We start from the raw sequence: 16,924 nt of genomic DNA on the forward strand, positions 1-16,924 counted from the left end.
TTGTGGACTAATTTGTAGCCTGGAGCAGTACAAGTTAGAGATGGGCTCCAATCCTACAAATACTACTATTAATTAAATCTTGCCAGAATTGAGTTTTCATCTCTTCTTATCCTTGCAACTTCCCCAGTAACTTCAGTCCTTATAAAATTCCTCTCCAGGAATTCAGCTGTGAATAGATTTACAGTTAATATTGACACGTAGCATATTCAATATGTATTTGAACACATGGAGAAATGCATGGGCTTTTTTAATTAATTTTAAAGTCAGTAAACTGGTATAACTGAACAAGCTGTCCTAGCAGCTGTCTGTCCCATGCACATGTCAGCTGATGCCTCAAAGAGCTCTACAGGTGGCATTAGAAACCAATTTCTTACCAGCTCTGCCTATCCATAGCATTTTAAGTCCTTGCTGTTTGCCCTGCTGACTGCTACTCATTCTGTCTCATGATTTGGCCTTGAAGAGTTTCCACTCATCTGTCATTCCTCCTCTGAATGCATCCTTTTATCATTTCCCTGCTTTCCAAGGGCAGTTCAATTGACCTGAAGATAGCATAGAAATTTCTTACCACTATGCTCAAATATCAGCTCCCTCTATGATCTGCTTTCTTAGACAAGCTTTCCTAACCCACATTATTTCTGACATGTTATGATAAGTTGCAAAATTTGCCTTACTTGCATACCAGAAAGAATATTAATTATCTGGTTATGATAGATGAGGGGTCAGAAAAGAAGGAACTGTTTCTGAGTTTTGAGATGAACACCCACCTGATCAGCCATTAAATTCAATCTCTTAATTAATCTGATTTGGTGAGTTTGCTACCATAGTGACTGCCATCTGTGAAGTGTGAACATGGAATGCAGCCCAGGTTTCAAACACCTTTATCAAACCCACAAACTGTTCACTTTCACCTGCTTGAAGTTTAATCCACACTTAACTTTCCTTTGTAGCCCACAGGTAGGTGGGCCTGTAGGTTAAGACAAATGCATGTGGTGACCACCATGTAGAAACACTTTGAAGAATAATCACCATAGTAGTTTGCTACAGGAGTATTTTGTATAACTAATCTGCTTTCAAGGCTTTCAAATACTGGGTTATAATCAAATATTACCAAGTGCTGGACTAATTCACAGAGAGCCCCAAGTCCATACTAGAGAAAGTGCTCAAAACCAAGGCATCCAAAGCCCTTAGGTGCAGCCCTAGAGCATGACATGAAACAAAAAAATTACACAGTGCGTGCAAGCTTATGCTCGAAAATCACAAGCATGACAGCTGAAGAAACTAATCAGACTGGCTTAGAAAGATTTTTCATTGCTGCTGTATTTTGCAGAGCCTTACTCTGGAACATCGGTAGCACAGGCAAGTTTTCATTCACACATCCCAGCCTGCATTTGTAGAGAACTCAAGGCCTTAGTGTGTAGAAGCTGTGTTAAATATCACTCTGTTGTGGCAGTGTAAGGGGAAAAAGAAAAACGTCCTGAAGTCTCCCAAATTAACATCTTACAAGAGCTGCTCACAACTCATATACAAACATCTGTGTAGTGTCCCTCTTGTGTGTCTCAATAGATCCAAATTTTTTAATCCACAGAATCACAAAATTGTTAGGGTTGGAAGGGTCCTCTGGAGATCAGCCAGTCCAACCTCTCTGCCAAGCAGGGCCACCTAAAGCAGGTTACACAGGAACGTATCCAGGTGGTTTTTGAATGTCTCCAGAGAGACACATGAGAATTTGTATGAAGTGAAATTCAAGGATGTTGCCAATATTCGAGGTAATCAGCTTATACTTGCAATGTGAGCACAACACCTGACACAATGAACTGAAATATGCTCTATACAAAATGATGTAGTTGGACTGGAATGAGTTTGGAAATTACTGCCCTTTAACTGGATGTTGAACAGCCTGAGTGAAAGTGAAGCAAAAATGCTGGATGAAAATGGCTCTTCCATTCCAGGACAAGGACAGGAGCTTAAAGCAAAGGTGATTGAGTTTGTAGTGAAACCATTATGTAATGCTCACATGAACTGATTGGGCAGCTCTGCTGGGTAATTCACAGAGTGCCTCAAAATCTTTCTAAGATTTAGGCTCCTTTAGGGGCCAACTCACCTCCTTTTGGTTCCCAACAATGTCCCCAAGCAGGGACTTGGGGTACACTGGGGACTGGACTGTCTTAGCTCCCCTTCAGGATGCTCAGGACTACACAGCTTTCAGATGTGCTTGCCTGTGGGAATGGGCAGCTATTCCCATTTTGAGACAGCTAAAGTGATAATAGCCATGATTCTGATGTAGGAAATCATTCCTTCTGGAGGCCAGTGCAGCCGTATGAGAGATGGCCTTGCAGGCAAGATACACTTGGATAAGAGTCAGGATTCAATTTCTAGCTGTGCTACAGTTTTTGTATCTGGAGCTTGGCTAAGTTGTTCAGTCAGTTCAGGTTTCATACTAATTTCCTGTGTTTGTAGCACAGATAATAGTAATCCCCTTATTCATGGGGGAATTCTGTAGATAAATACATACATCTCTATGTGGTTCTCAGATGTTATGGTAAAAAGAAGAAAAAGGTTATACAAACCATGAAGTAAAGCTGGTATTCAGGACTGGCCTTTACTTTGTAAAGCAGAACTATGCTAATGGGTAATTCAAACATATCCTAATAGATGTTCATTAGAATATCAAATTAAGTGTCCTGTCTACTGGTAGACAGCAGCTGAGAGCGAGCAGCACACTGAAATATGTTGATGGCAGGGCTTAGCATGAGGAACTGGCAGCAGAGAAGCTATGTTGTGTGCTGTCACTGTTGTCTCCAGTTGCTGCAGAGAACCAAGAATTTGTTAATTCACATTGTTTGGCTCTGTAGATTTGGTGTCAAGGCTTGGCAAAAAGATGGGTGCAATAAAAAACGATTTAGGCTAAAGGCTGGTATTCTAACATGTGACAGCTTGTCTGTTGACACCTCAGTATTTATGATATACCTGTGAGTTAGCTGTGGTCCTTGGACTCATTAAAAATGTTTCATGTGAAAAGTATTTAAATATAGCTGATGGCAGTGACTTCTTACTAATGCTAACAATGGGTTTCCCTGAGGGAAAGGTTTTAGCCTTATAGAGTAGCTACATATATACCAGCCAAATTCCTCCTAATTTCAGACAGGGCACTGAATGTATTGACAGGTTTCATTCTGAGCAGTCTCACCTGGGGCCCACACCCTCTGCCCATGGGCCTCAGTTTCTGCCTGGGCTGCACTGCAGGTGTACCTGTTGGTCCATGGCCAGACACAGCTGTGAACGTGTCTGGGCATGGACCAGCACCCTGGGCTGGCCTCTTGACCATGGCCCTGCTGTGCCATGTCCTGCCTGGACAGCCCCTGCACTGTGCCTGACCTTGGTTGCCCTCACCAGGCCTGATCCTGAGCCATGCTCACACCCTGCTGCCTGGCCTGGCCTCAGCCCATCCCTGTCCTTGTTCCCAGAGGGGTGCCCAGGGCTTGGGGCTGGGGCTTCAGTCTCCTGTCTCCTGTGGATGCTGCTGCTGTCTGGAGGTGGGTCAGGCCTGCCTGGGAGGCATCTGCCCCGCAGCATCCCGGCCGCTGGAAGCAGTGGCACCCGTGGCACCCTGACAGCTACCTCTGGCTGTCTCAAGCCATAAGCCCAAGCCAGGCACATGGCTACACAAGGAATTGCCCTACAAACCTGGCCTGGCTCTGAGCTCTGACCCTTCCACAGCACTAACCCATTTAAACCCAAACTTCCTAGTGACCCCCTCACAGAGGGGGTCTGGGCTTCTTCAGGGGCCATCTCACATTGCAGCTGTGCCAACACATGGACATCACTGATGTGGACCCTGCACAGCAGGCTGATGGTCCAGCTCAACCTGGTCTGGGATCATCATGGACAGGCTGGCAGTCACGGGGTTGTGTCCGACCCTGGTTCCTGTCAGTGGGCCAGACGGTGTCCTCAGAGCTGTCTCCTCACCATGAGCTCATCACAGCCCTCTCAGCTGGCCCTGGCTGCTGCCCCCAGCCATGCTGTCAGCTCCTGGCTCCCCAGCCCTCCCTGCACCACTGACAGTGCTGCTGGTGCCACCGAGAGGATGAGCTGCAGCTTGCTAACAGCATGGTTTTATGGGGTTTTGGTGTAGAGTTGGGCACAAATAGAGTTGATGCAGGAAGAGGAGAGAGGAACCTCACCACTCTAAAACTCACTCCTTCATACAGCCAGTGCAAGGTCATGTCTGCACATGAGCTGCTGTGCTCAGCAAAACAATTGCTTGAGCACCAAACCCACAGAGAAGAATAGGAGCTGTGACCATTATCTTTGGGTCACTGGGGATATAAATTTCAGCAGCCCTGCAGCTCTCTACAGACCACATTGTCCACCCTACATTGTTCTGCGCAGATGCTATCCAAACTGTCTCATGGAGGTACAGTATGCTCCATGGAGCAGCGTGGAATTCTTGTACCTTACTTCATTTCATAGAGGCAATCATGATCATGGATGATTCTTTCATATTTCTCACTGATGTGACAATATATAGTTTTAGCAGATACTCTCGTAATAATAATAGAAAACTCCAGGTATTTCTAGGTTGTTCACGGAAATCGTGTGTGGGAAGAATGAACCAGGGAGACAAGCTGAAGGGAGGTAACCTTAGTAGGGAATAGCCAAATTAGATACCAACTAATTTTCATCTGTAGTATTCAACTTTAGTGAGAAATGCAAAGGAATTTTGGCACCAGCTCCACAAGTTATGCAGTAGTTGCATTAAACAAGTAGTAACGAGGAAAAAGCCCAAAGCAATTATACATGTTCTCTGGTTGCCACACCAATTCCCAGCAGTGCTAAGACCTGCAAAGAAACAAAAATTCAGGATTTGCTTCTGGTTTTTAATTCTCAACAGAGTTACTCAGTGGCATAAAGGCTAAAATAATGCTTGCTTCAGAGTACTGTTTTCTACTTATTTTATAGAAAATGTAATGTATATTATAAAACTTTTTATTGATTTTTTTTCTTCTTTCTCTGCTCTGCAAGCAAGTTGAAGAATTACATGGCAGGGTGTGCGAAGCAGTGAAGAAACACACATAGAGTTCATCTGGGAGTTTAACGGTGCGTGGTGGGAGCACAAATTCTGAACCGAATTTCCAATTTTACTGGAAACCACACATTTTTTTTTAAAGTTCATTCACATTTCCTACTAAATGTTGGCTGCCTTCCTTATGCAGGCATTATAGCCCTTTCACATGGTTGGGGTTTCTTTAGAAGCAAACTATGTCTTTAAACTTAAGGGAATACAGGTGCAGAATCTGTGTCAAGGTCCTGTAGGAAATACTCTTAATGGCACTCTAAATAACTACTTCAACCTGAGCTCTGAATATGTGAAGGAACAGTATCAACACTGTACTACAGTACTGACCAGAGTCACTGTATTATCACTGAAATAACTGTCCAACCTTTGACATAGTTGCATGTCCCATCTGGAAAACTTGGCTCCTTAATCCATTGGGGTTTGAACTCATCTGGTTTAGTGACCCACTCTATTGCTTCCTTTATTTCCCATTGTTGGTTTGCATCCAGCATCTGGGGACAAGGAAAATAAGAAACAAATATCCTGAATACTGAAGGATTCCATTAACTTTTTTTTCTGTCAAACTGTCATAAAAAGAGCAGAAAAATTCATATGAACTGGTAGAAATTCAGGAAATAAAAAGGAAATGAAAAGCTGGAATTGCCATTCTGTATGTTTTATGCTTTTGGCCAGTCTTAATACTGAGTTGCAATGGCTATTGCAACTGAAGTATCTAGACTAAGTCTGAACCAAGCATATCAGGAGCTGTAGGAAGCAGAGCAGAGCCTTCTGTGTGAATGAGTATGTATTGGCAGCAGATACTTGAGTAAAGCGTCCTAAAACATGGACATGGCTGCCTGAAATTTTCTGCAGAAAAGCTTCTTGACAAAAATGTACAGTAGGTAGGTGAGTTTCTCAAGCATCAGTTCTTTCCCACACAAGGGAGAATTCTTGCCCCTACAAGAAGTGAAATACCTGAAAAGGACACTGCCATTCCATTGCAGGCTCTTGCCATCCTGCATTCACACAGACAGTTTGGAAGTTAATGATATATGGCATCCCATGAAAGTTCCATGCTCTACTACCATACCCAGAGTAGGTTGGCAGCTGTGGCCATGTCAGGGAACACATGGGGCAAAACATCCAGCCCATAGAAGTAACATTTCCAGATTAGAACATATGACTTCCAACTAATTATTCCTTTTCATACAAATATTTTCGTTTGAAAAACATCTTTTCCAGTTTATTTTTGGCCAAATGCCAGAGTAAAATATTAACAGGCTTCCCTCTGGAAACCTCCCTGGACATTAAAGGCACTTGAAATTTTCCAGAAGACAATCCTGGAAGTGGGGTTCCCCCAGAGACTTACATGAAAGCCTGGCACATAAATACAGGATAAAATTCTTAGTAATGCATCTACTTGGGTCATGTCTATACTGCTTTTGTTGGTATATGTCAACATTTGTTGCCATCATTATTCAGGATTTGAAAAAGGAAGAAAAAAGTATTTGTCAAGAAATTTATATAATGAGATATTTCATCTGAATAGTTTTAAACAGAAAATAACATAGTATAATAGCAAAAGTGATATTCACCGTTATTTTGTCCAGGCCAATAATTTCTTGTATAAAACTGCATCTGCAAATATCATCCTACATATCTGCGCCCACCTTTACTTTGAACCTAGATGCATATTTAGAACAAGATATAGATCTCTTCTGAATGATTAATGCAGCAGTAAACTGGAATCCAACCATTGGATTGTAAACCAGAATATACAACTTCAGCATCACTGAAAAATCTTTATTATTACTTCTCTTCCCTTGGGAGTAAGCTTCATCCTACACTGAAAATAAAACAGCAGTGTTTGGGTTTTTTTTTTTCAGAAATCAATGAAAACATGTTTATCTTCATTTATGATCAGCCCTCAGCTTTGCCATACCATTACTGTTTTCCTGCAATGCAGAATTATGCAGTAGGAGAAGGGGAAGTGTCTGAGGGAGAGATGGAAGCAAAGTCATCGCTGTCCATATCATAGACCTGGAAGAGTTAGACTAGGTCTAGTCCATCTGTTCAAAGCATAAAACATAGAAGAATAACACTCAGTACAAGTGTTTACTATACATTGTCCAACCTTCTCTCAAGGCCTATGTGTGCAACAGCAAGCCAAGTTACATCAGTGATCCAGCCCCAAATAACAAATAACAACATTGTAGCTAGAATAATATTAATTTGCACATTTTCACAGTAAGAATAATCTTTTTATTTCTTCCTAGGAGGTTGCAGAAAACCATCAGAAAATTATATCAGGTATATCAATAATATCCAGCTGAACCAAACTCCTCAACCCAGCTAACTGTAACATCTGATCAATTTTTCTAGTGCAGATATATCCCATGACTTGGCAACACTATTTCTAGATATACCAAGGTGTATATTTCCCAGAAGATAAATCCCAACTGATATATATATATATATAAAAAGAATAACATAATAAAACAGATTTTGGTCTCTTCTCCCAAGTAACAAGCAATAGGACAAGAGGTAACAGCCTCAAGGTGTGCCAGGGGAGGTTTATATTGGATTTAGGAACAATTTCTTCACAGAAAGGATGCTCAGGCATTGAAACAGGCTGCCCAGGGAAGTGGTGGCATCACCATCCCTGGAAGTGTTAAAAAACCATGTAGATGAGGCCCTCACTGACATGGTTTAGGGTAGACTTTGCAGTCCTGGGGTGATGGTTGGACTTGATGACCCTGAAGGTCTTTTCCAACCTAGTTGATTCTATGCTTCTATGATGAAAAAAAGACAAAGTAATGCTAGTCACTTGAGGAATGGCTGTCAGTCTTTCCCCTATTTCTCTGAAGCAAGCAGGGATTTGAGAGACTTGGTATTTCTAACCTCTCCCCCTAGCAGCCCGCACTACCAAACTTAGGTGTGCCTGATTTCATGGCCATGAGTAGTTGATAATAAATTCTTTTCACCTTCCTTATAAACTCTGTCCAAGCAGGAGTAAAAAACTAAACAGGAAAGCCAAGTCACACTTTTCAGCTGTCAAATTAGGAGAGAGAAGTACTCCTGTTGTCACAACTCCTGTTCTCAGGAAAGGAAAAAACAGGTTATTTTAGAACAGGCTCTTTCAGATCTTCATACTGAATAAAATTCTCTCCAAATGACTCATCACTTCAGCAAAGAGATCAACACATAAGGCCCAAGCATGTGCTAGCAGACAATGGTAACATATACAGCTCAATTGCTGAGATTTTAACTGAGTAAGGAGTCATTTTTGGGAAAAAGCCCCCAGCAATTGAAAAAAAAAAAACCAAACAACTAAACAACCCCAAAAAAACAAACCCTCAGTTATACAGATTTAGAGGAAAGCAGCTCCTTGGCCAAATCATAAGCCTACAGATGAAAGCACAATCTTTAAGTACACAGCTTCCTATTAGCAGTAGACATTAGTTCCCACTGTCCTCTGTGACACTGGAGCCAAACAAGACAAACAGTACAACTTCTCCAGAAGTTCATGTGGGATTCTACCAGGAAGGTCTCAGAAAGAGAGAAGCTCCATTTCAGATAAAAGCTAAGTCCTTTTGATATCACAGACATTGGAGGAAGTAGGACATTGAGAGCAGCTAGAACATGCTATTAATTTCTACTTTTCATCTGTAACAGACAATAGATGATGCTGTTTTCTGTTCCTTCAGGGCAGGGTTTTTTTTCAGACTGTTTTCCACCTTCTCAGGTGATAAATTGCCGTTACAGTCCCTTGTTTTGCATTTATCAGTGGTATCTGTGGATGTCTCTAGTTTCTAGGTACCCTGGCTGTACTTCAAAGAGGCCACCTGCACTTTTCAGGGACGTTTTCTTTATGGTTCACAGGGCTCGTCCCCAGGCTCACAGTTCCAAGGCAGCAGCCCTTTCTCTGTCAGTATTTTTGAGCAGACAGTATCATTTGCTCAGTAATTTCCCATTCTAACCAGGCCACCTTTGTGGCTGTTCACATCACTGCCTAAATCAGCTATTTTAAATATCCAGTAACATGTTAAGTGTATAAGATTTGGCTCCCAGATCAACAGCATATTCGGTAGGGAAAAGCTCAGCTTAAAACCTCCAAGTCAGAAAGATGAAATCAAGAGAAGGCTATACAGAGAAACACCTGATATGCAAGGCTAGACAAAGATCTTTTCTTTCAGAAGTGCCGTAATTCCAACAAAATGACTCTGAAAATGTTCTGATCAATTCCACCAGTAAGCACTGTGCAGTTGGGACAATTTTTCATCCTACAAAAATGAAGCGTATGCAGCGTGTCCAAGAACTCAGCAATGCCTGTGCTCTATTCGATACTTTAAAGCTAAACATATGTATAAATTACTGCAAAATCAAGACCAGATGTGCAAATGGGAGCAACCAGGAGAGGGAATCATTCACTTTGCACCCAGGTCTGGCTGGTTACTGTCAGTTTAGTTGCATTGCCATCTATGTTTCATCTTATACTTTCCTGTTTCCAGATGCTAATCTCTTCCTCAAAAAAATGAAGAATTACAATGGGTTTTCAAAACGAAGAGTTGCTCTTGTATCACCTCTGACTCCCTAGAGGAAATAAAAAGCCACCCTAGACCAACAGCCCAGAACACTGACAAAGGAACAGCAGCCATCAGATCACATCTCCTTTGAGGAAAAGCGCATTTCTATAAATGAGAGAGCCTTTGCATACTACTCCTTTCAAGCAACTGCTTTGTCTCCCTGAGTTGTTTTGATACCTGAAAACATGTTCAAGTTCTCATTACCTCTCATTACCTCTGGAACGGAGGTAATAGCACTTGTGGTCCAGCTGTTTGAAGTCCCCAAGACTCAGGGCTGAGGCTGAATTCTGTTTTTTCCCAGTCCTACACACCACTCACTACCCAACATCAACATATATTCCCAGCAAGGGTTTTTGTTAGGGTAAACCATACGCACATCATGCCTAGCAAACTGCAGAGTGCCAGAAAGAGGACAGACACAGTATGAAACCTCGTGCTGATTGTGATTTTTTTAGCAGCATGGAATAAAGAGAGTCTTCAGAAATACATGACCATGAGGACAATTCTGTGAGGTCTCCCCTGTGCAGGGTATTTTCTTGAGATCTGAGAAACCAGTGTCTGAGCCTCAGTTTTGTAAGAACCTTTTTTGTATGATTCTGGCTAAGATATTAAAAAAAAAGAAAAAAAGAAAAAAAGAAGTAGAGCTTTCTGTGAGAAGCACTTGCAAAGGTAGATAAAAGGAGGAAAAAGCATGATATCAAGTCACTGGTTTTGTGGGTGTTCAGTTGACTGCTCGAGGGTTTTGACATATTCAGTGCCAGTGAAACACAATACTTGAATGGCAAGGAAGGAATTGCTCATTCTGTGGTCTAGGGCACTGGCTGGCTGGAAGGGCACTAGAAAGCCCTTCTGCGAATGTATGGAAGTTACATCTGGTATGAGATGGGAGCAATGAGAACCACAGAGCAACTTGTGCATGTGCTCACTGAGCACTGCTTGTAGAACAGCACCACAGCCATATCCTACTGTAACAAACAGCTTTGCCTAACAGAAGGCTTCTGCCTGCAGGGCTGGTGTATCATAGTGTCCGAGATGCAGCTGTCCAGCCAGCTGGGAAGGTAGATGCTGCTAACAGTTCTGCCATCCTTAGAGGCCGAAGTCAAGCACTTACCCACACATGTCTGTGTGGTGTCTAGCTGCACTCCTGGGCAACCTGGGCTAGCCCCAGGCTGAGCATGGTTTCCTAGCTCAAGCTCCACATTGTCTGCACATAATGACTGATACACCAGTTTTGTGGGCCCATTGGTTTTATCAGTTTTTACATTCTTTGGAGTAGCTCAGAGGTGGCCACTGTGGGGCATAATAGGAAGTAACTGCAGGCTTTCCTTAGGAAATCATGTATCCAAGCTCAAGACCAGGAGTTGAGGTTGGTAAGCAATTCTAAAAGCTGCCCATTCTAAAAGAAATCCCAGAAAAGATTCTGGCTGTGGCTCAGTTATGGTCTTTGACTTCATCCTTAGTGAGTCTAAATACCTCTTCTCCTCTTGCCTTAATTTGGCATCCAGAGATAATGAAACTGATCTCATTTGTGAAGCATTTGAGTGAGAAATGCTATATATTAGGTAAAATGAATTGCTAGGTAAGATGGTAGATGCCTTGGGAACCCCAAAGAGAGATGCTGTTTATCAGCAGGTTTCTGCCTATTGCCTGCCATAAGAATGTCTGTCTTGGAACTCAGAAGAAATGAGGGTTGAACTATTTTGTCAGTAAATCAAGAGCACTTGCACAAGGCAGGCTGGCCTGTCAAGGTATGTATCCCGGTACCTTCCTGAATTCCATTTGTCATTCCCAAGCTGTAGAGAGGGTTGTTCCTTTTTACCTTAATTATCAGTTGACCTCAGGGAGCATATCCATTGCTAAGTATACACACACTTGCTTCTCAAAACACTTAGTAGTAGTCTGAAAAGGCTCAGCCATTCTAATGACAGTGGCGCCAGAGATTATATTTAGCCTATTAGTAATCTGCCTATTATAACCTTAAACCACTGAAGCTATTGATTAAGCTTCAGTTTCATGTTGGAAAAAAATTTACCCTTGCAAATAGTAGTCCTTTGATAAAGACAGCACAATTAAATGCACAGACTTTGATGCAGTCACCTTAATAAATAACATTAAAGTGTAAATGATGGAAACTATTTCTATTGTCTTTTAGCACAAAAGAATATACATTTTATGCTAGTCATAAGCCAAGAAAGACAAAGCCATTCCAGAAGTGAAGACGGTAATACAGAATAAAATCAAAACTCCAGTGGGAGCATATGATATGCATCTCACCTTGCTCTAATAAGGCTGCTCTGCTAGGAACCAGTTAGGGTGAGCTGACCAGAACCACCACAGAACACTGCAGCACCGCTTGGCATTAGCCTTGCTCCATTTCCACTGTTCCACAAGGGAACAGATGCTCCTCAGTTCCCCTGCATTCCTACCTCCTTTTCAAACTATGACAGAGGAACACATGACACATGCTATGCCACATCCCACCTCACCACCTGCTTCCCTCTGCCCCTTGTTAGCACCTCAGCTGTTCACCTCCATCCTCCTGTCTCTACACTAAGGGAGAAGCAATGAAGTTGTTTACGTTTCTCCAGCTAATGCTCTCCCCGTATCAGTAGGGAAAAGTGCAGAAGAACCCCAAAACATAGCCCTCAACCAAATGCTTAAGCCTTTGTCCTGCAATGGGTTCTGTCCCCTACTCTCAACAGCCTCCTAACAGTCTCTCACAGATGACAACTGCCTGTGTAAGACCCACAAGAATTTTTGATCAGAGCCCAGATTTTACACCAAAGGCTGCTGTAACAAAACCAGATAAAACCACCCCATTGCCATCTCCTAACTCTTCCCACCCTGCCCTGAAAAGGCATCTACCAGGAATGTGCATCACGTGGGTTCCCAGCCCTGCACTGACCTCCAGGCTCCTGCCATGCCTGGAAGGACGTCAATCTCATTCCTGCATTTGGATGAGGCTGAAGAACGAGCAAGGTGTACGACTAGGAAGGCACTTGCACTTCTGGGCACTCACACAAAGAGTCCAAGTATCTACTGCACAACACAATAGCTATTGGATGAATCACAGTTCTGGACTCAGGCAGTTACCCACCCAGACCTGCTTATGGTGCCCAAATCAGTTATTCAAATTTAGTCTTAAATTCCTTAGCAAGGTGTGAGAATGTGAGTTTCCCATTTGCAACGTACTGTTCAGCTTAAATGAATGATTCTGTGGTTTAAACCCAACATGACTGTGTAGCTCTAAGCAGTATTGCATTTTGGAGGCAAGATGGCACAAACATCTAGAGCTTCTTCAGAGGAAACGTAAAAACTAAGAAGTTTATTGAACAGATCGAATAAATAACAAAAGTGGGGGCTCATTTAGTTGCTTATATTCATTTATACTCATTTCAGCTATGGATATGCATTTTAAACTAAACAGTATTGTAGGTGACGATGGGTACCATGGCATTCTGGCTTATTTCTACCCATCAGCAAACTCTAGGAGACTGAGGACTTTCCAAAGCTACTTTTCAGTGACAAAAGCTGCTCATGAGCCTAGTGGTTGCAAGGGTAAGAACACATAAGGTTCTTTTCATGCTAAAATAGAGATGTATTCTATCCAAACAGTATGATCATACACATTATTATGTCTGCAAGGTTACTCAAAAACCAGTATGAAACAATTCTTAAAATACTACAGCTTGAAACAACACAGGACAGAAACAATCTGCAGGCCTAGCATGCAGAATGGGCACCACAGGGTTCTGATGGACAACAGATAGAACACAGAGTACCAGAAATAACATGATTGTTGTATTAAAAATATGTAAACATTATTACATTACAAGAAATACTAAATATACCATAAACTTTGCAGTCTGCAGTAAGAATGGTTTTAGTGTTGTTATTACTGAAACTCAAATTGTTCTAGCTTCTTAATCTACAGTGGCAACATATATACATGTGAGGATTTGCAGTTTGAGTTGTAGTGGTCACTGAGACAGGTTAGCATTCAAGGAAGATAAAAAAAATCAGCTATAACAAGAACAGATGTGTAAAATTCCCTGAAAAACTGCACAGAAGTCAGCAGTGGCTGCTAATGCCAGATAAAGCAAAAGAGAGGAAACACGTCTGCCCTGCAGCATGGCACTGACTGCTAGACGAGAGTCTATGTTGGCCTTGCTCTCACAAGAAGCTCAAATCTGTGTGTCTGCCTGTCCATCATGGGGGTTAGTTCTAAGTCCAGACAGAATTGTTCTAGCCCATTCCTGCCACGGACTTCTGCTCTAGAGAAAGTCTCCCTTTTCACAGTAATAATACACCACAAACTCAGCATCTTGTATGGAAGTACATTAAAATAGTTTACAGAGGATAAAAACACACCCCAAACTCACAAAGGTTTAATTTCCCTCCTTTCCCCCTCAATATGAAAGCTACTCTGCTTTTGTCTCCCTCCCATCTCCCTCCTCCCACCCCTCAAATAAGCAAATGCAATCAAGGAGAAATTTATTTTGAACCAATTCTGCAAAACAGTTCAACAATGCCATACTTTATAAAAATACTTAGTTACATAATTAAACTTATTACTATTTATATAAAAAGTGTGAATGTGAATTTTAAACTCTGTTAGGGTAAGAACCACATCAAGGTCTTCAGGTGAAACAAATAAATTTTCATAAACATACAAACTCATTTGGAGCAGTTTTATAATACACAACCATTTACAATGAACATGTTCATTAAGTTAGTGTTTTATTCCTTTGCTATACAAGTGTTATTACAATGAACTGTTCCATTCAATTAAAAATCCAAACAATGCCAGTGTCATTTTTGGCATTTTTTGTTATAACTGTATTAATACATAAATTCATATGATTGTGTTATTAATTTTAAAATATTTAGAAAAATTAAAATTCTATCATATTTTTGGGTTGATTTTTTTGTGTATTTTTTTTTGTTCTGTTTTGTTTTTCTTACATAAAGCCCTTTGAAAATTTGATAACCACAGATGTACAGGTGATGAGTGATGACGAGGGAAAATGACAAATGATGGCACTGTTCTCACAAAGATCTGTTTGGTAGTTGGATTCCACATAGTGTAAACCCATGAAGGATGTTAAGTTTAGTACAGGAACTATATTACCAGCTTTACTGAAATTCATTTGTAGGATAGCTTTGCAACGATAATATGAATTCCATCCTGGTAGCTAAGTAAGAGTTTAGTGTTTCAAAATTGAAGTACTTAAGCTTGATCAGAAATTCAAGAACCTCATGCAAATTGTTGAGTAAAAGACATGATGTTATTGCTTGATATGTCAGTAGCCAAGGAAAATAAATCTAGATGTAGTGTCAGCTGGGCTGAATACCAGCAGATTTCAATGTCAGCATATTTGGACAATATTAAATACATTTTATCCCTTTAGTTTTTAAACTTTCACATTTTATTTTGTTTATTTTTATTTAAATAGTTCTGTAGGCAGGGCAGAAGTGGGAAGAGCAACTGCATGTAAGTGTGTCTTAATAGTCGAGAAAAGCAAAAGTGCAATCAAATCCCTGAACTTGTGACAATTAGCATTCATGGCACCCACCCTTGTTAACAAACATAAGCCACATAAAACAGTACCAAACCTGTCCGAAAAAGGACCTTAAAGTGGCTGTTTACCAGCTTCAATCTTGCTTTCCTGGTGAGCTTTGTTCAGGTAGTCTTCCCATACAAAAGCTCACTGTTGGACTGGAGCTTAAAAGGGCTTTTCCCCCCTGATTGTATTACATAGCTTCGAGTTCAAATATCATCAGACTTTATCAACACAATTTTATAAAATATTACCTCATTTTCTAGTTACCTTCATTATTCTTAATTAGCTATGCAGAAAGAATAAAAGAAAGATCTCACATGCTACTTTCCAGTTATATTAATACAAGTATTAACACAGTGCATTATGCTCTCTAATTTCACTATTGAGGTCTACCATTTAGATCAAGCTTGTCATTCACTGTTCCAATTTCTCTTTTAACCTGCCTACCCTAATTAAGTCCATGCAAGAGGAAGCTTAAAGGTCAAGACTATGTATCAAATACAGTGGTACCATCTTTTCCTGGGAGGTGGGGGGCACATATGTGTAATTTGAGCACAGGGAGTTTTATGGAACTGGAATAGAATTGCTTGGTCCCACAAAGTTTTTCTGCTTTAAAAATGTCTTACCCCAAGATGACCCATTCCAGACAATTCCCTTTAGTAGGATGATTATCAAATGTCAGCAACATAAAGGATTTGAAACATTGTTTTTTCTGCTATTATTCACACCAACACTCATTTTTCTACCCCGTATTTTCAGTAAGCTTCCTTTGGACCCTGAAAATAAGTTGGGAAAGAGGAAAAAATAAAAACATGTCATTGGTAAATTAGATTATAACACTTTAAAAGTGGTTTTGTGCAACTGCATTATGAAATTCCAGTTTGCCATTAAGAGCATGCAAAGTAGCGAAGATTTTCTTTCCTTTGATTCCTTATAGATGTCAGGAATTCTTTGCAAGTCTTTTACATATGGCAGATTTGTGCATGTTATGTAGACTGTTGGCTTATAAATTGTCTCCAGGCTGGTACTGTGGTTCTGTAGCAGTAAAGTAGTCCTCCAAGAAAGACTGTATATATTCAAATGTTGGTCTCTCATCAGGGTCCTTCTTCCAACACAGTTTCATTAACTCATGGAGAGACTCTGGGCAGCCCTGTGGGCAAGGCATCCTATATCCACGTTCCACTTGTTCAAGAACTTCCCGATTTACCATCCCTGAAGGAAAAGCATTTTAGCTCTCAATGACATCATGCAAAGAACAGTTTCCCAAAGTAATGCAATGCACATGAATCTCCCAGAACAGAACCTTTAATGAACGCACCTTACAGCAAATTAATTTTTCACATTTTGCATTAAATACATTTCTGAAAGTTATTTTATCACACTGGTAATGCTTCAATACCTGGTCCTTTGTCCATTTGTATGTCATCCCATTCATTTACTTTCCCACTGCATTGGGCCTGTCCTTTCAAAAAGCAGACTCAGACAAAAATAACCTTCTGTCTGCCCCAGGTCCCATTCAAGGACTACTTAATTTGAAATGAAGCCCAGAAAAAGGCATTATATATACCTATCAGGATGGCCTTACAAATTCCAGTACAGCAAAATATTTGACAAGATGTGTTACATATGTTCAGTTCAAAAACCGGTTTAGCAGGTTCACTCTACTGATGCTAACTGTAGTCTGGGAAAGTATCAAAAGCAGAAATTTCAGGGAAAGA

The 16,924-nt window shown here is 41.0% G+C and overlaps 1 protein-coding gene across 1 annotated transcript in view; it reads right to left on the reverse strand.

Annotated features, from left to right (window-relative positions):
- Positions 1–14,119: 14,119 nt before the first annotated feature.
- Positions 14,120–16,924, reverse strand: part of YES1 (YES proto-oncogene 1, Src family tyrosine kinase) — a 50,369-nt gene continuing 47,564 nt past the window's right edge. The window contains exon 12 of the mRNA XM_034061608.1: positions 14,120–16,418. Coding sequence (XP_033917499.1) covers positions 16,210–16,418 — 209 coding nt within the window. The 3' untranslated portion in view covers positions 14,120–16,209. The remainder of the gene's footprint in view (positions 16,419–16,924) is intronic.

The sequence above is a fragment of the Melopsittacus undulatus genome, chromosome 1 (genome assembly GCF_012275295.1).
Source record: "Melopsittacus undulatus isolate bMelUnd1 chromosome 1, bMelUnd1.mat.Z, whole genome shotgun sequence".
Classification (NCBI taxonomy): domain Eukaryota; kingdom Metazoa; phylum Chordata; class Aves; order Psittaciformes; family Psittaculidae; genus Melopsittacus; species Melopsittacus undulatus.